Raw genomic sequence first — 18,732 nt, 5'->3', positions numbered from 1 at the left:
AGTATAATTGCCTACCCAGTGACTGTTTCCGAGACTGCTTACGAGACTGACCAACGGAATGCGCAGGCAGTTGCGCAATAACTGACTACACGGCCATTGTTTGCGCGACTGGCTGCGTGACTGACTGGCGCGCAACTGACTACGCGATTGACCGACTACGCGACTGGCTGACCGATTTCCCCAGGTTGACAAGAGGATGCTCCATAGCTGGGAAATTTTCGTTTCCTTTTTCGTTTGGGTGTCTCGCCGGCGTCTCCTGTGGTGGGGCAAAGAGAGTCGAACAAAGAAATGGTCAAGTCGGCCGACCAAACAAACCCTGCCAGTTCAACACTTTCCACGCTGTGCAATCCCTTTGTCCCCATACTCCAACTGTTTCACAGGAGCGACGCATTCGGCCGCTTTCGCATTGTTCAACCGCTGCAAGCCTGCCGCATCCAGCAATGCCAGCGAACATTTTGACAATACTTCTCCACGCCATCACCATGGAGAGCCCCAGATCCTTCTCCCCCGTCTGTCAAGCATCGCACGACGACTTGCGTTGCCCATCACATCGCGACCGAGAGCCGACGGCATTCACGCCTCCCGCATCAGCGCCGCCGCACACGCGCCACGATGCGCCGACTCTCCTCCAGTCCGCCTTGCACGCCCGTCCAGCGCATGGTACGGCCCAGACCATACAACACAGACCCCCTCACGCCGCTGCCGCCTCTCCCATGGCCGCGGACCCAACGAGAAGAAGTCCCGCCATCAACGGTGCGAACGTCGCGGTCGGACCCACTCCCCCTGCGCGCGACACCAGCCTCCGTCGAACACCGCCCGTTCAACTCGAGCCCGATACCGCTTCCCCCTCTGTACAAAATGCCAAACGAGGACGACGACTGGGACGACGACGACGCGTCGACGCTGCCCGAAATTCCGTGGTATGAGGACTGGGACAGTGATGATGTGTCGACGCTGCCGGAGATCCCGCTGCGCATGGTCCGCTTCCGCGACACGCCCTCCGTCCACGAGGTCGAGCGCATAGGGTGGAAACCGGTCCCGCGCAAGGCGTCGTCGTCGTCGCTCGTCAGCGTCAGTCCCACGTACACGATGCAGCCGGCGGTGGTGGCTCCTCCGGCATTTAGGATCCACCGCGTCAAGCGGCGCTCGCCGGTGTTGCGGGCGCTGAAGAAGATGAGCGAAGGATGCTTCAATTGGGTGATGCTGACGGTGTGCGTCGTCGTCGTTTTGGTTGCTCTGACGCCCTCGCGGCCAAAAGGCATCCCGCCCGACTTTTACTTTACGCACACCACGTTCAGCAAGCTGAGCCCAGTGGAAGTGGCACCATTCGGGTACATGATGAGGGCGGGCAACGCGGGACTGAAAGAGCTGAACAAGGTAATCGAGTGGCACAAAGGCGCTTTGGACCGCGACTGGGTCCGACCGCAGCGGAAGCGCGCCTGGCAGGACTTGCTGCGCCAAGTGGACGTCGTGAAGCTGGAGTGGCTGAAAGTTCTGGCAAAAGTGAACTCCACAGAGGCGGAACTGGGTATGCATATCGTGGCGTGGAACAAAGCCGTTGCCGAATTCAGGGCTTCGATGGAGCCGGCCGTCCATGCGTATCTTTTCAACCATACCCGGGTGTTAGACGACGAGCAGATACAAGACCTTTGGCAAAGAGCCAACACGTCTGCGAAAGCCATCGATAACTACGCCAGAAGCGCTACTCTCTCCCTCGAGGCCACCAGAGTTATGTCAGAGCTTCAGTTGCCGCTAGGGGAGCGACCGTGGCAAGATGTGTTGCTTTGTAGCGCATTCGAGGAGGACAAGCCATGGTTGTTATCCAAGGTTCCAGATCTTTTCATTCCTGTGGTGCCTTCATGGACGAGTCGTTGGTTGGACATGAAGAGAAAGAGGCGAAACTTTTCCTCAGACATGGCACAGCGCGTCTCGTATTTTGAGGCATATTACCAGATTGTGAATGTCAGTATAGAACATTTGAAGAATTCATCGCGAGTCGTGGAAAGAATGGTGGCGGGTTCCAAGGATGAGGCAGGAGAGTTGGCCAGTGTCGAGGAGATTTCGAAGGCGATGAATGATATAGCTGGAGGGATAAGCAGGGCGATTGACGAAGGATTTTGATTTGATCATGGAAGATAGGAATTACTTGGGAATCGAGGTTGGCTGTTCGGCGTGCTCCATCACTTGCGAGGGATAAGGGCACGAGTTTGGATGTTGCCCTGTTTTGTAAGCTCAGACAGCAATGCCATGACGAATCAAATGGAAAAGGTGAGCATCACAGATGGAACGCAATTGAGCTGGAGCGGCAGAAAGCGATTTGAAACTCTGGACTGACATTCACTGCTTGTGTGTTCCAACCCGCAAGTGATCTTTCCCCTTCGCAGCGGAAACTCCTTGCGTGAAACCCCTGAGCTCCCAGTGCCTGACATCCCAGACCATGTATCTGTTGTCTGGAGAGCCAGTACCCGTCAAGACTGCAGCAGGTGTTACTTGTACGTCTCGCAAGTAGTGGGGTTGCGAGATCTGGCGATTATCAATTGCCGGGTGCGAGCTGGATGAAAGTGGACCTGCAAGAATGTTGTCAGACGAGCGTTGTGGACGGGGGGAGATGGCAGCTTACCAGGCGTCTCTCAATCCCTCTCCTGATGCGGCACATGTTGTTCCAGTCGTCATTTGGCTACGTGTGGCCGACGAAGACAGAAGGGAAGGGCTTTACCCGGTGTCAATCTCGGTACGGCCACCACGCACTGCGACATGCACGCCTCAGGAGGAGGACACCGGAGGCCGTATTCGAATGGCCATCGGCTCAAAATGCCTCCAGGTGCACGATTCGGCGTAGGCTTCTTCAGAAATATTGGAGGCGGCGAGCAGCAACCAAACGCTTAGGCTCTCGGCGTCAAAGGGCTGGTGACAGCAAGAGTCGCGTGAGCGTCGTCACGGGCACGGTGGGGATTCTTGTCGACGTCGGGGTGCGGCTTGGCGTTGGCGCTGATAAGGTCATCGTAGCGGCGCTTGCAGGCTTTGGGAGAGTAGAAGATGTTCTTCTCAATGTCTTCGAAGAAGTAAGCGACCTCGCGGTCGCGTTCCTTTTTGGTGGAGCTCAATGATGATTGTGTAAGACTTCAGGAGCAGATTGTCCTCAAATTTGTTAGTATAAAAGTCAACTTGTACTGTGTGCGCGCGCCAACACGTACCTCCTCCTCAGTCCAGTACAGTCGGGCTCGTTGCCGGCGTGTGTGTCGTGGAGCGGACAGGCGAAGGAGCGCGCGCAGCGATGGGCCGGGCCGTCCCTATCCTTGGGGGAGCTGCCAGAGGCGTCCGAGCCAGCTTGCGACGGCAGACGCGACGGAGCCAGGCTCCTCAGAAAGCTGGGTAATGCAATCTTTTTGCTGACGTCGTTGAGCTGGGCTTGGAAGTCGTCGTCTGACGGTGCCATGAACCCACCTGTCCCGCAGTCAGTATCAACGCGTCAAGAAGTAGGCGTCTGGAGTGAAACTCACTTGAGTCCTTGGCCCCGCCAGCCACCACAATGTGTGTTGTCTCCGGCCCAAACGGTAAAAACATTACTTGGGTAGTAATGCGCTGCGGAATTCGTCAGCGGAGCTGCAGAGAAACAGGCAGAGAGCAAGGCTCATGATGATGGGATGTTTGATGGTTAGATGATGGTCATAGGGCGAAGGGAGTGGTAAATATTGACTATAAGGGTGTTATATTAGCACATGCTTAAAGGAGGCTATTTAGAGTAGATAGTATTAACTTACTAGTTAAAGATATTCCTTAAACTACTATATATTTCATGCTACCCCCAGCCTGATATTTTTAAAGGATAGGGGCTAGGGATAGTAGAATTAAAGGATAAAATAAGTAAAGTAGAGGTGGATAGGTAACTTAGTAAGGATAATATTAATATTGGAGTAGAGGTAAGAGGAGAGAAGATATATAATTAGATAAGATAACTTATTATTAGACACTTTATTAGTAGCTATATTAAGCAGCAGTCACCTATAGAGGTATTATATATATATATATAATAACATTATTATTACTACCTAGCTATTATTACCTACTTACTACTACCTATCTTACTCTTAATCTAGCATAAGCTAGTATAATAACTAGCTTAGTTATATCCTAAAAGAGCTAAGATAGTTAGATACAACTTCTAGCATTATAAAGGCCTAGAGAACTCTTATATCTCTATATCTATATACACCTATATAATAACTCCCTATATAGTAGCAGCAATACTATACTTATATTAACTTAAAGTACTAACTATTAAGAAAGTACTAAATATATCTAAAGTCCTCCTTTATACCTACTTAATACTACTATTACTCCCTAATAGTATCTATTACTATTCCTAGAGAGTATTCTACTAATACTAACTACCCCTCCCTATCTTAAAGTAACTATAACCTATATAATATCAATAGAGGTAGCTATTAATACTCCCCTAACTATCTTTAATACTTATAAAACTATAGTAAATCCCCTTTATATCTCCCTAACCTAGTATAGTAGTTCCCCTCTACACTTCCTACCCCTAATCTACCTTATTTTATATCTAAAATATAATCTATAGATAAAGTATATAATTAGAGGTAGCCTATATTAAAGGTATTATAGGACTACTATAAGAAAGGGGATAAAGCTTAATAGATATAGTAGGCTAGAAACTAGACCTACTTATATAAACTATTAATCTTTAAAAGAAACTTAGGCCTATATTAAAGTTACTTACTTAGAAGAAACTTACTAGGCACTTTATAGTACTATAAAAGGGGTAGGTAGCTTTATATCCTACCTCTTATAGATATTATATACTAAAGTAGCATAGTCCTATAGTTAAAGTTAAGGGTCTAGTAGTATACTTAATAGGGAAACTATAGGTAGGATAGATTAAAAGAAGTATAGAAAGTAAATAAGTAGTAGATCTAGTATTAGAAAATATGTAGGTAATAGGTAATAGTAGTAGTATTTATTAAGCTAGTACCTATCCCTAGAGCCTATAGGTACTACCACCTCTACTAACTATCTATAGTCCTAGGCTAGTATAGGACACTAAGGGTATTACTACTATTATAGGATAGTATATAGGGTATATATATAATAATTTCCTACCCTTAGCTCTTATAGTATAGTAGCACATTTAGTACAATATAATATATCCTAGATATAAAAAGGACTATAGTCTAATACTTTAGCTATATACTATAGTATAGTATATTATAATACTCTAATATTATCCTCTCTCTAACTATAGTTAACCATTTTTAAAGAGCACATAAATACTAGACTAGTAAGAATTTATTTTATCCTAATACCTCTAAATACTATAGGGCAGCTATAACTAATATAAGACACAAATTAGTCTAAATTACTAGCATCTAAGGTAAGATAGGAAACTAAAGGCTAGATTAGGCAAGAGATATTTTAGCATAGAGTAAGTTATTAAGTTACTATATATTAAGGCAATTTCTACATAAGATTAAGGTAATTAGTAATTCTAGTTTTCTAGCAAAATAAAGCTCTAATTTTCCTATCTAGAAGAAATACTTAAAGCATTAACTATATATATAGTCTATAATTAGACACCCTAGCACCCTTAGCTCCTTAATAGCTAAAACTAGAAGGGTACTCTATTAAAAGCGCTACATACTATACTATAGTTTCTAGAGTAGAATTAGAACACAACATAATTACTAATATCTATAAGTAGTAGATCTAGATAAAATTTACCTTCCTCCTTATTTATAGTATATTATTTTACTATAGTTAATTAATATAATAATAGAGATAGTATACCTAACTTAGTTATTACCCTAGTAGTTATACTAGGTATTAATAGCCCCTATTACCTCTATAGCTACAGGTAGCTCCTATAGCTCTATATACTAGTAGCAATATAATACTCTAATATTATAAGTCTTAGCAGTTAGCCTTAGTTACAGGTTAGGAGTAGGATAATAAGATAACTAGATACCTATATATAATTAAGCTATAGTAGTAGCTTTAATTAAGAATTCTCTTAGTAGTTCTTATTCCACTCTAACACTAGGGGCTAGAGAAGACTATATAGTAAAGATATCTAACTAAGCTAAAGAGGACTACCATACTAGAGAGGACTATTATATAAGATAATCTAATTATTCTAGAGAGAAATTTAATACTTAAATAGACTATATATTAAGGGCATCTAGTTATACTATAGAGGGTAGTAGTAACTAGAGTAGAGATAGATAATACAATATCCTTCTATATACTAAAGAAGTTAAATTTAATAGCTAGGACTAGATCCTAGTAGCTATAATTAAAGATAGAAAATATAGCTATAGCAGCTATTTTAATCTAGATATAGTAGGTATTTTCTTTAGAGCTATATAATTTAGCACTTAGCCTTAGCTATAAGAGGCTAGGCTTATTAATTCTCTTTAAATATTCCTTTACTTAGGAAAGGTAGCTGTAGCAGCTATTTTAACCTAGGTATAATAGGCTTTTTCTTTAGATAAGTATAATTTAGCATAGCCTTCTTTAGAAATATTAGAGGTAGTAAGTAGTAGTAATATACTCTAGTATAGATTCTTAGCCTTAGCTAAGAGAGACCTAGTAGGTTAATTTTCTTTAAGTATTTCTTAACTTAATTAAAGCGTGATTTGCTGCAACCTTTTCTTAACTTTATTAAAATAGGAGATATTACTAGATACAGTCTAGCTATAGTACTCCTAGACTTTAGAGACTTAATAAAGAGACTTATAGTTACTAAACCTTATAACCTTACTATATATAGAGCTATACTATTTTTTAATTAACTTAGTATATATATAGAGCTTTTTACTATACTTATAGAATAAGGTAAAGGTCTATAGTTTCTAATAATAGAAGATAGCTTATTAATTCTCTTTTAATATTCCTTAACTTACTTAAAAGGTAGAGTGGAATAGCTAGAAGAGTCCTAGGGGCCTAGAAATACTTAATTAATAGGTATAAAGAAGATTTATAATTAACTCTCTCTCTAAGGGATTTACTTAATTGTATAGAATCTAATATCTATAATAGTTCTAGTATAAAAGACTCTTCTATAGCTCTTAAGTAATCTTAGAGAAGTACTCTAGAGCCTTAATCTAGTTAAACTAGGGGTAGATTATACTTAGCTATAGTATACTTATTCTCCTCTATATTAAAGTTATTATTATGTATTAGCTTCTTAAAGCTAGCCTTAGTATAAAATCTAATATCCTTAAGAATATGCTTGCACTTTATCTTAGTATTAGTAGTAGGATAGGTAGTAGTATTAGTTAGGGAAAAAGTAAGCTATAGTCCTAGGTAATAGGATTCTAAATAATTTATTAAATTTAATATGGAATTTTATTAAAGAAGTTATCTAAACAGGATCTATTTCCTAATAAGCTTATAATTCCATCTAATTACCTGGACTGAAGAAGTTTATTAGTGATGCTATATTTAGAAATCTAAATAGCAGCAGTATTGGTCAGTTATACATATATAAGATCACCCTACTAAGGGGGTTCAGCGTGAAATAAGCCTTCAAAGTCGAAATTCGAAAGGGAGCCGCGAGGGCTTTTGAAGAACTCTTGGACAGCTGTGAGGAAGAAGGTCTTCCACGCCACAAGGACACGTAATGCATGTCCCAGTCAGCGGGCCTGCGCTGCTCCCTCCACTCCATGAGCTCCTCATCCGCGTTCGGGTAGTCTTCGCGGAACCTCTGGCAGTTGGCCGCCACGAGCGCATCCCATGCGGAAGATGGCCCATGGCCAATATGTAAAATGAAGTGTTGGAGCAGGGAAACTGGCTTGCCAAGAACGTCATGAAGAGTGTTGAGGAAGCCGACCATCGCCGAAGACGACGCCAATCCAAGTCTCTTGCATGATGTTCTTGAAGTCGAGCGACATGTAGGGGACCTCTCTCTCTGACATCAGGTGATTGATGAGCTCGAAGCGACGGCCTGACTTGGCAATCTCGGTGACATCTTCCTGCCAGAGCTTGAAGTAGCCCTTAAGGTGGCCAATGTACTCAAAAGGGCTGAAAAACCTGATCTTGAGCCACATTCGTGAAGAAGCTTGAGGAAGTCGACTCGATTCGTGTGGCGCAGGTGCGGAAGGGGGTTGAACAGTTTCACTTTGAGCCAAATCAAGTCGGACCAGAATGGTTCAGCCTCTGACGAAGCGCTGCCAATTGTAACACCGCACCAATGCAGGCTCAGGAGCGCGCCAGCGTTGATTGGGTCCAGGTGGAGAGCATTCAGACCCCGAGTAAATTTCCTCTCCATGGCGAAGCGGATTCAGTTAACTTGCTTCTCGATCGAGTCAAACGCAAGGTACTCCCAGGTGTTAATTCCGGGAGCGGAGATGAAACCCGGGAGAATATACCCGGACATGATGTCTTGACCAATGCCTTGATGGCGCGAGACGTTGCGCGGAGGCGGGTAGGTCATACTTGTCAAGAAAGTCTAGGATTCTTATGGGTGGGAGTGACATGTCCCAGCTCGACTGCTCGTCCTCGTTCGCGAAGCGTGGGAGGATGGCCATTGACCTGTATGTAAAATTAAGTGCCGGAAAAGTGAGAAGGCCGAGCGAAGACGGAAAAGAACGACGGTCGCAAGGGCGTCAAAGACGTGAGGGAGCTGAGGTTGGCAGTGTCTTCTCTGGGGATCGTCTCAACCTCGTCCCCCAGCTCGTCGGATGCTGACTTCCTCGTGGCGTAGCATTGGAGCTTTCAGCGTCCCGGTGAATGCAGTTGAGAGCGACAAAGTCGTCAGAGACCGAGTCAGCGTAGCTGGCACGGCGAGGAGGTTGACCGATGGCCTATATGTAAAATGAAGTGCTGGAAGAGGAGAAGGCCGAGCGACGACATGAGAGGGCGATTGACGCTAGGCTCTTTGCCCCACAACGCGATCGCAGAGCCAGCGATGCCAATGTTGGAAATGTCGATGGGTTTGCTCGGCAAAAGCAACGCGTAACGACCGGCTATTTCTGCTCGATTGGGTCGACCCGCAAGTGTAACTTCCTCGCCATGCTTTTGTGGAATAGATCTTCTCCGCCCTGTTGAGAGTGGTAGTAATACTCTCGTGTGCAGACTCCCGGCGACAAAGAGTTGCTCAAGCTTGCCGCTGTCGTTGTTGCCAGCCGGCGTGAAGTGAAGCGGAGACGCGAAGGAGACAGGGCGGTTGGAAGAGTAGAGGGTAAAAGCCTGAGATGATTCAACAGTCAGGGACGGCTCTGCAAATTTCAGGTTGGAATGAGTGAACTTACAGAGCGAAAAGTGCACCACCAAAGCGGAGAATTGCTGAAGTCGGCTCTCTGTGCCCTTTTTACAGACAAAAGAAGCTCAAGAGTCGATCAGGCGAAGAGCGAGAGCATGAGAAGCGACGAGAAAGTTCCCGATGCAAAGGGATGCGAGAAGCAGAGGGTCGCTCCGTCCGAAGTGACTCTTTTGAAAGTGCCTGTCAACTGATGCAGCCACATGAGGCGCAAAGCCTCGAAGCCGGCAATGTGGGTTCAAGGACTGCCGCTGGAAGTTGTGGCTCTTCCTGGCTTGAGAGGACTAGACGACGCTTTTCGCGGGCTCGAAACTTTGTCACCGGCAGCTACCAGGCAGACTTGATCTGGGAGCCTCCGCAGCATCATTGATGGTCCAGCTGGAAGTGCTTGGTTTCCCCCGGGAGCCTCGCAGCATCGCGGGCGTGGTGTGCCACAGCCAGGTTCGATCGCTCAACCACGGCGATTTTGTCGCCAGCGACGGGCGCATCTGCGATTGATCGGCACTGTCCTCAGTCTGTCAGATGTGGTCTAATTGAGGCTGCCGGCGCTGGGGCAGTGCGAGTTCTAGATGCAGGGGATTTTGGAATGTGCCAAACAAGATGAATGGGTCGGTGAGAGGGGAAAGAGTGCCAAATACCTTTTTTGGTCATCCGCAGATAGAAGTGCTCAGGAAAGTATCGCTTCCTTTGAGGAGCCATGAAGTGCAAGCTGCCGGACTGCGTTTGTAGTTTGCCGTGAGCTCGTCGCCGGCGGGCCAACTCGACCGTGTTGAGACCCGATCGCAGAATACCCGTCGACAACGCGTGTGGCGTCCTTTTGCAAAGCCGTCAGTCGATACTCGAGCGAGAAGATGGCCGGTTGCGATGGAAGGGCTTGAGGGGTTGGAGGTCGAGGTACGTACCGGAGATGCAACCACCACCACCGCTGCGGACGCGTCGGAGAGGGAGTCTCGACTTGAGACCCGCTGAGGAGTCGCCATCACTCTGAATGCTCAAGTGGAGGGAGCGAGTGGCAACAGGTCAGGTGCATTGTTGTGTTGAGGAAGAGAGGACAATGGAGGTGCAAGTTGATGACGACTCAAGGCAGGTGAGACGGGACGCGGAAACAACACCAAACGGACACTACAGCACGGATCGGATAGGCATCGGCCCGATCCACGCGCCGTTCCGACGACGCGATGCCCATTCTGGAAGTTTGTTGGTGCAGGGGAGCTGTCACGGCGGCAAGGGCTAAGGGGAGGCGTGAAAACAACCAGCCACAGTCGGCTGACCTAGGCTACGCAAAAAGTGTTGCCTACCGCTGCCTGGTGTTCCAGGGAGGGCCAGTTTCCTTCGATCAAAAAGTCAAGATGTGAGTCTTGCGGTGTTAACGCTTCTAATCACTCCTTACATACACAACCGGTGTTTGTTTAGACATCCTTAGGATCATTCAACATCAGACAGAATAAGGTTTATGGTGTTTAATACATATTCAACGCGCTAAGGCGTCCGCAAATTCGTTTCAACTGCCCTATAAACTAACCCTAACGCGAGGACAAGTCTTGTGTTCCAACTTTAATAGAGAGTAGATTGTTTAAAGACAGAGGATGAAATTTAAACCTAACACTAAAAGGCACACGGAGACAGGGACTAAAAAAACGACTCCGACTCCGACTCTAACTCCGACTCCAACTGTTTTGGTTTTCCCCTTATAATAACTGCAGTAGGTTGAACACTGCAACATCTATTAAATTTATTCCTTTCTCTTGCCAATCCTCTTAAGAAAGGCCTCCATTTCCTAACGCGCCGTCTTACTAAAAAGGTCGAGCTCGTCTATACTCTCTATCTCTATCGCTCTTTCCCCCTTAATGATCCTCTAAAACTGTTCGCTTATTAGGATAAAACTAGGACAGCGGTGTTTTAGCAGTCGTCCGAACGTTTTTAGCTCGTCCTAGTTTTTAAGTGTGCTTTGCACAAACCCATTTATTAAGCTCTTATAGTTTGAAATGAACAAAAATCTAGGGCTAGATTTATTAGCGAGCTACTTCTAGCAATTAGTGTTTTTCAACATTTCACTAAGTCTTACCTTCGCGCGTGCAATCTAACGTTCGTCTGCTTCCCTACCCAAGTTATCCTTTAGCAGCTTTGTGAACTTAGTGTGCACTTTCGTCCTCCTAGTTGCCGCACTTCCTCTAACTCCCCTCTGTAGTAGTCCTAGATGCAAGTCTTCTAATACAGCTCTGTGTACAGTGTTGTAGTGCTGTAGTATGATAAGAAGATTCATATAGCATTTAAGGATAGAGAGATAAATATAGGTTTTAGACTCTACAGCATTCCGCACGGCCACAAGGAACTTCTCCACGTCCGGGTTAGAACAAGGTTGGGGTTGGTTTGCAGCCCGGTGATTAACAACATAGCTTTGACTCTAATCTTAATGCAACCTTCTTAGACATTCCAATAGCTCTTTTAGAACCTGTTTGCCCCTATCATCTTTAATGCTCTTGGCCTTGTTCACCCAACGCTCGACCACAGTGAACGGAACATACTTCTTATTTACAAACAAGTGTTCAGCGTCCTTGATTCTTACAAGGAAGGCTCGGTCGAGCGTTAGCTGTGTGAACGGGTCCATCTCCAAGATTCGCCTTTTAGCCTGGTTCTCCTTCTTCTCTTGCGCTCGACTGATTTTGTCCAGGGTCTCCGAGGAAATGACATTGGCTTCAGTTCGGATGTTCAGCTCTTCCTCGTCCTTAAGATCGTCTTAGGCTCCATTGCTTTCCCCGTCCTCTTCATTGTCGTTTTGCTCGTCCTCTCCATCATTTTCCTCTTCCAATCCATTCCCATTTTCTCCAATTCGCACATTGTGTGCGCCTCGTTCTTCAATCCTTGCTCCACTAGCTCCCTCGTTATTGCTATTGTTTACCACTGTCCTTGACCGCTTTGAGCTCTCCGAATCTTGTCCCCCGGACTCAACGGGATTGACGTTCCTCTTTCTCGACACGTTGCTCAAACATGCCATCAATCGTCTGCGATCGAACGTCCCGGAATCTGTTTGCGGTATCAATTGGGAAGTCGGCATTGCCAAGTTTGTCTCGACGATCATGTCCAAAGTGGCGGGCCACTCGGAACCAACGAGTACCACGCGCTTGTCTTCATCTCGTAATCCGATGAAAACGGCCTTTTCGTTGGGTTTCGCAACCAGCTCAGTTACTTTTTCGAGCAAGTCTGGAGCGGCTTCGCGGAAGAACGGACTGGGGGAGCGGACTGCAGATGGACCAACTTCAGTCTGGGAACCAGACATGTTGAATTTTGCGGGTGAAGAAAAGTACCACAAGCGTGGTGATAGAGAGCGATGATTTGTCCTTCGATTGTGGAGACGTATATTTGACGCGACCGGGTCCATTTGATTCTGAGAGGCGGATGCGGCCGGAATGTCAGGACACCCATCGCTCAAAACCCTATTCCAACGAAGCTCATTAGGATTATCTTGCCCCGCCAATGACGCCCAATCAGATGCTTATCTAGCCCTTGGAGTGTTGTTGGCCCGTTGGATTTCTCCGATGACTGTACTGCTTGTCGCGCGGGTTACTCGTCGCATCTGCTTCCGACGCGGAGTTGTGAGCACTGGCTGAACTGACTCGGTCGGATGCTGTCCTATTGCCTTAGGCAGCATGGAGGAAGATTTGACCGGCTGTTGACGAGATCGAGCCGCCAAATCGGAACACCAGGGCTTCGTTGGAACGACTTGGGACACATATGGCCGATTGACTCCTTTCATCCCTTCTTACTCTCGATTTTGTCGGCGAAAGACAGCTCCATGCGTACGCAGGCCCGTCTAATATCAACCTTTTGCACCCTCGTTTCGGTCACGCATGGTGAGACCTCTGCGGCAGCCAATCATGCAGAAGCTCCCAACAGCTGAGATGATATTCGACGACCCTCTCATCCACATGGTCAAGTACAAACGCTCTTTGTCTGCTTTTCCCCGCTTTGCCAATATTCTGACGCTGCGTTCTACTTTCTTTGCCCGCCACCTTCTTCCGCAGAGCGTCGTCCTTCAAACTTGGGCATCTTCAACTGCAATTCCCTGATGCCAATGTGGGGCAGAAGCCGGCTGACGAGCTTCTTTTCGGCATACTCAACATACCGAAACAGTCCTGCGTAGTAGAAACTGACTGACGTTGTCATCTTCGCTCTACCACAATCTCGGGGAGCCCGAAATGTCTTATCGACAAGATAATGACCAAGAATTGTCTGGGGCTTCAGCGTAAGAGCTCCTGGAACAAGCTTGCCTTGGCGGGCGCGGAAAATGGTGTCGCGATGAAGAAGGCGGGTAATCTTGCTCCACGATCAGAGAAGAGCGGAACTCACTGAATGTAGGGGGGCGGCGAGGTCTAGCCATGCCGACGATGAAACGGGCGGATTTGCTACTTCAAAGACTGTCAGAATCGATCCATTGTAGATGAAACGTGCCGATGCACGTGGTGACTTACTGGCTGTTGCGCTGGCTCAGATCTCGGGGCTTAGTATGGTGGTGCTGAAGCGCTGACGGGCATCTCATGATGGTGCTTCAGGCCCCAGGCCTGACTTTTCTGTAAGCGCGAAATTCCCCCATCCGTCCAAATGCTCTTTCCCCAAACCGTGTCTGCCCCCCTATGCTGCGACAAACCACTCGGCAAAAAGGAAAAGACAACAAAAGAGCAAAATGGTGGCTGTGGGATTCGAACAAATGTCCAAACCTTAACCCGAAGGTAGTGAAATCAACCATCCGACCTCTGCGCCATCTATGATTTCACTACTCAGCCACTATGAAAGTGATTCGGATCTTGGAAATTATAAAGGCCAATTTGTACGAATAGATGGCGTTTGCTGCCTGCCTCTGCCTACATGTATTGAGTGTTGAGACTTGCCATGCCGCGCGACCAAGGGCAGCGCGACCAGGATCAGGGGGCGTAGGTTGGTGAGCAAAGGAGGAGGAGTGCGCAGGCCCATCCAAGCAGAAACGAGACGTAATGAGAGATACGTGTTTGCCACTTCAAGCGCATCGAATTGCGAATGCACAAATCGCAGGCCACTGTTTGCAGACCGCAACACGAGCGAAATCGCAAAGCCATCCGCAGAAGCCAGTAGAAGATTGAAAATTGTTTCCTCAGAGCCCAACATCTACCCAGTGGATCAACAAAAAGACGCGATTCGCGTCGGCCTGCGGTCATGCTACGCGGGCGACACTGTGAGGCACGCGCATGGGCAGGCCAAAGGCTCTCCCGAAAATGCAGCTCTCCGGGTATAGACGAGGTCCGGCGGCCCGAGCAACATTTTGAAGAAAGTAGAAGCGAGAGAAGAAACCGGGTGGAAATTAAATAAACACCTTTGAGGACATCGGATGGAAAGATTGGTTGCACGGTGTGGATCATTGACGCGACGAAGGCATAGGCAAAATCATGCCTGAGGCGCGACTTGTTGCACTTTCCGGAGGTCGCTCACGACAGCAGCTCTCTTTTCGTCGCACCATCAGCGAACATCCACCATCCACCAGGCTATATCGCTCGGTTGCAAGCTCAACACCATCATGGCTCCACCACAGCTCAAACTCAACATTGACTCGACTTCGGAGCTGGTCGTGCAGCAAGCCTTCCAGGAAATGCTCCGGTTCCAGTATCCCGACTATACCGCAGACGAGAGCTTCCGGAAGATTGAGATGGTGCCCATGGAGTTTCTCAAGATGATAATCGAGTGGGACACTGCCAATGTGCCCATGGAGAAGCGATGGGACTGCAATGTCCGGTAAGCTTTTGTATCTAGACAATGCTGTGGTATGAGCTCACAAGCCACAGAATGGACTGCATCGGCAAAGACAATGCGATATACCTCCGCCACACGAACCGTCTCCAGCTCGACCTCGCGGCGAAGTTTTCCCGGGAGCTTGCCAACAAGATTATGGCTCTGGGAGACCAGGAATCGCTTCGTCCGCTTGACCGCTTTGCCACCGACTGCGTCACTTCATTCGACGAGCGTCTTCTCCTCTGGGACGAAGGCTCCTACCAGTACAGGCAGCAGTGTCTGACGTCGTTCAGGGACCCTGACGTCGTCTTGAAGCTGGAGACTGCCAAGTCGGAAATTGTCATTGAGATTACCGACCCTACGAAGCGACTGCTCTGCCCACGCCTAGGGGAGGACTACATCAAGAGAATGATGCATCCCACCGGGACCCAACGCGCAAACGTCTTGTATATTTCGATCAACCTTGAGGAAGATTCGCCAACCGCATCGTACACCGTTTGGACTGGACACTGGAGAAAAGTCAAGGTTGGCAACCATTGGCTGTTGAAGCCCCAGCTGCTGCGCTACTACACTGTGTTTCGCAACCGCAAAGGAGAAGCTGTCCCGGGCGCCCTTCAGCTGCGCGCTCAGCACATTCTTGGTACTCAATGTGTCGACATGACTTTCCCAGACCGCAAAGAGCTCGCGCGAGCCAGAGCGACTCCCGCTGTGACGATTGACCATGAGGAGCTTGGTCGGTACCTCGAGTACGCTGAAAAGAGACTGGTGCACCGCCCTTTGCCGCATATTGGGGTTCGGGAGTTGCAGTTCGAGCCCCTAGGGTTCAAGGAATGGCCAGTCCCGGAGGAGAAGTAAGAGGATGAGTCCGATCAGGGAAAAGGGATGGGAACTGGAACTATGAATGAGGCGGAGTGACGAGGTAGAATGTCAGCCGGCGAGATTTGGGCGACAATGAGTCCGAAAGGCCGGTCAAGTATGGGAATAAACTGATTCATTTGTAAGATAGCTCTCGGTTTAAACATGACCTTTTCTAAGTCCGCGTAATGGTGCTTTCTTGTATGCAGGCTTGAGATGAGGTTCGCATAAAGTTTAGCTGGTGGAACGGGACGGGACGCAACCACAGGAGCCACCTTCCTGATCTGCTTTTGCCGACCGGGGGCGACGCCCGGGCATCCCCGCATGCGGCCGCCACAATTTCTCCATCAACCACATGCACGAACTCCTCGTATTCCAGCCGCAATGGGTACGAAAACTGCAGGCACAACTTCAATGCCGACTGAAAAGCCGGTGCGACAATGAAAGGCTTGGATTCAGGATGACTTCTTTCCAGCATAGCCCTTGTTTCGATTTCCAAACGTTCTTCCCAAACCAAACAACCCCAGACTGTGCTCAACGAGCCGCATCTGTTTCGGGCGGCACGAAACCAAAAAGCGGAGAAGCTTGTCGCGGAGACCGGGGAAAAGTCCTTTTTCGGCCAAACAGCCACCGGCGGTTATGCATGAAACAACGCACGGCTACGAAGCGACCAAGCGAGGCCGGGGGTGATGGCCATCGAAGAGCACAAAAGGAGCCAAGAGCCGTCGTATTTTTGCCTTCTCTGTGTTGGAGTCGGCATCCATCAAGCAAGCAAAAAGCAACACCGAGTTTTTGCTGCCATGCGTCAATCACTTGCGGCTGTCATCGCGCTCGCCTCCGTAGCGCAAGCATCCCTGCAAATTGTACCAGGTGCGACATGGACGGTTGAAAACACAGGCGAGCACTTGCAAGCGCACGGCGCCGGCATCATCGAAGTGGACGGCACGTACTACATCATTGGTGAAGACAAGACCAACGGGTCAAGCTTCCAAAACATCAACTGCTACTCGTCGACCAACTTGGTCGAATGGAGCTACGTCGGGGCGCTGTTGACGCTGCAGTCGAGCGGCGATTTGGGACCTGATCGCGTCGTCGAGCGGCCCAAGGTCATTTACAACGACGACACGAGCACGTATGTCATGTACATGCATATCGATGACTCGAGCTACGGCGAGGCGGAAGTTGGAGTTGCGACTTCGTCTAGCGTCTGTGGGTCGTATGAGTACCAGGGCAGCTTTCAGCCGCTGGACCACCAGAGCAGAGATATCAATTTGTTCAAGGACGACGATGGCACTGGATACTTGCTGACCGAAGACGTGAGTGATGCTGCATTCGTTCGCATAGACGACTTTCGCTGACGAAATCAGCGCGAGAACGGCCTGCGCATCGAAAAGCTTAGCTCGGACTACCTCAGCGTAGAAAACAACACTTACCTTTTCTCCAACAGCGACCTCGGCATCGAAGCGCCCGCCATGATCAAGCTCGACGGCACTTACTACCTCTTTGGCTCTCGACTCACTGGCTGGGACCCCAACGATAATTACTACACGACGGCTACCTCGCTCTCGGGTCCATGGTCTGACTGGGCAATCTTTGTAGACGAAGGCAGCAACACGTACGATTCGCAGACCAACTTCGTCCTCGCCATCCAGGGCAGCTCCTCCACGACGGCCGTCTACTTTGGCGACCGATGGCACAGCGACGCGCTCTTCTCGAGCACGTATGTCTGGCTGCCCCTGACCATAGACGGCACCTCCGTCAGCATGAAGAACCAAGTCAACTGGATCATCGACACGGCGACGGGCGAGTGGTCGGCTGGGCCAAGCGAGACAGAGTACGAGGGCGAAGCCGCCACGCTATCCAACAACGCTTCGTCAATTAGCTGTGACGGATGCTCCGGTGGCGACGCGGCGGGCTACATTGGCGGTGACTCGGCGCCCGGCGGGACAGCAACCTTCAGCAGCGTTAGCAGCGAGGCTTCGACGACGACGACAATCAGGATCAAGTACCAGAACTTGGATAGCACCGCGCGGTATGCTGCAGTGACGGTCAATGGCGAGGAGGTTGGAACGCAGGTTGCTTTTCTTCCTACAACGCAGGGGACGCCAGGGTCGAGTGTCATCAATGTTGCGCTGACGGAGGGCGATTCAAATGAGATTGTGATTGCAGGCGTGGAAGGAAAGGGGTATGGGCCGGATGTTGACAGGTTGATGGTTCCTTCGACATGAGAGACTGCTCGCACGACGTGGGGTTCTCGTCCGCAATCAACTCCCGTATCACACTACCGGCGCAAATATGAGTGAAACAACAGAAATCGACGGCGAGCGAGCATCTGAATCGAATGTGACGTTTTCCCCCGGCCTCACTACCTGACATTCTGACCATGGCAATGAGCGCTCCACTTCCAAGATGCTGACTTGACTGACCGGCGACTTCTTACAGTTAGCACATCAGGGGAAATCCACTCAATCATGTCATACAGCTCAGTCCATGATGGTTTCGGCATCTTCGGCATAGCCGAAAGAAGGAAGTGAGGCCCGTGCCCTGCATAGCCGAGTCCTGCATAGCCGAGTCCTGCATAGCCGAGTCCTGCGAAGAAGTGTTCCCCATCACTTGACGACTGAATGTGACCACAGAAGAGCAAGTGTCGGAACGCGGCTGAGTTTCTCCTATGTCGCTCCTCCACAGACGATAAACTGGAGAAATTGAAGCTGGAACCACTTTCGGGCTTCAAGACTGCTCGGTCGGACCGCCGAGCGCCGATGCTTGTTCCATCGACGCGGAAGTTGAGCCGCCGCATTATCTTGATAGCGCTCCTCGACCACTATACCCTCGATTAG

General features: G+C 48.5%; 6 protein-coding genes across 6 annotated transcripts; 3 read left to right on the top strand and 3 right to left on the bottom strand.

Moving 5' to 3' along the window:
• Positions 1-612: 612 nt before the first annotated feature.
• On the top strand, positions 613-2,121 carry BKA78DRAFT_300776 (uncharacterized protein; the record flags this gene model as incomplete). The annotated part of the gene is made up of 1 exon (XM_066887282.1): positions 613-2,121. One exon carries the CDS (start codon positions 613-615, stop codon positions 2,119-2,121), a length of 1,509 nt encoding a protein of 502 aa, XP_066738295.1.
• Positions 2,122-2,882: 761 nt separating this feature from the next.
• Positions 2,883-3,564, bottom strand: BKA78DRAFT_300775 (uncharacterized protein; the record flags this gene model as incomplete). Its single annotated transcript, XM_066887281.1, has 3 exons — positions 2,883-3,120; positions 3,195-3,444; positions 3,501-3,564. The coding sequence occupies 3 exons, from the start codon at positions 3,562-3,564 to the stop codon at positions 2,883-2,885; spliced, it is 552 nt and encodes a 183-aa protein (XP_066738294.1).
• Positions 3,565-7,464: 3,900 nt separating this feature from the next.
• BKA78DRAFT_300774 (uncharacterized protein) lies at positions 7,465-8,069 on the bottom strand (the record flags this gene model as incomplete). The annotated part of the gene is made up of 3 exons (XM_066887280.1): positions 7,465-7,472; positions 7,522-7,809; positions 7,853-8,069. 3 exons carry the CDS (start codon positions 8,067-8,069, stop codon positions 7,465-7,467), a joined length of 513 nt encoding a protein of 170 aa, XP_066738293.1.
• A 3,575-nt stretch (positions 8,070-11,644) lies between these two features.
• On the bottom strand, positions 11,645-12,557 carry BKA78DRAFT_384180 (uncharacterized protein; the record flags this gene model as incomplete). The annotated part of the gene is made up of 2 exons (XM_066893096.1): positions 11,645-12,005; positions 12,180-12,557. 2 exons carry the CDS (start codon positions 12,555-12,557, stop codon positions 11,691-11,693), a joined length of 693 nt encoding a protein of 230 aa, XP_066738292.1. The 3' UTR covers positions 11,645-11,690.
• Positions 12,558-14,825: 2,268 nt separating this feature from the next.
• Positions 14,826-16,094, top strand: BKA78DRAFT_348091 (uncharacterized protein; the record flags this gene model as incomplete). Its single annotated transcript, XM_066890581.1, has 2 exons — positions 14,826-15,040; positions 15,091-16,094. 2 exons carry the CDS (start codon positions 14,826-14,828, stop codon positions 15,890-15,892), a joined length of 1,017 nt encoding a protein of 338 aa, XP_066738291.1. The 3' UTR covers positions 15,893-16,094.
• A 455-nt stretch (positions 16,095-16,549) lies between these two features.
• BKA78DRAFT_328786 (galactan 1,3-beta-galactosidase) lies at positions 16,550-18,524 on the top strand. The gene is given in 3 exon segments (XM_066889624.1): positions 16,550-17,208; positions 17,260-18,458; positions 18,474-18,524. 2 exon segments carry the CDS (start codon positions 16,582-16,584, stop codon positions 18,118-18,120), a joined length of 1,488 nt encoding a protein of 495 aa, XP_066738290.1. The 5' UTR covers positions 16,550-16,581; the 3' UTR covers positions 18,121-18,458; positions 18,474-18,524.
• The last annotated feature ends 208 nt before the right edge of the window (positions 18,525-18,732 follow it).

This window comes from Phyllosticta capitalensis, assembly GCF_038381095.1.
Source record: "Phyllosticta capitalensis strain CBS 128856 chromosome Unknown BKA78scaffold_14, whole genome shotgun sequence".
Classification (NCBI taxonomy): domain Eukaryota; kingdom Fungi; phylum Ascomycota; class Dothideomycetes; order Botryosphaeriales; family Phyllostictaceae; genus Phyllosticta; species Phyllosticta capitalensis.
The sequence above is the reverse complement of the archived record's forward strand: the minus strand, read 5'-3'. Positions and strand labels throughout refer to the sequence as shown.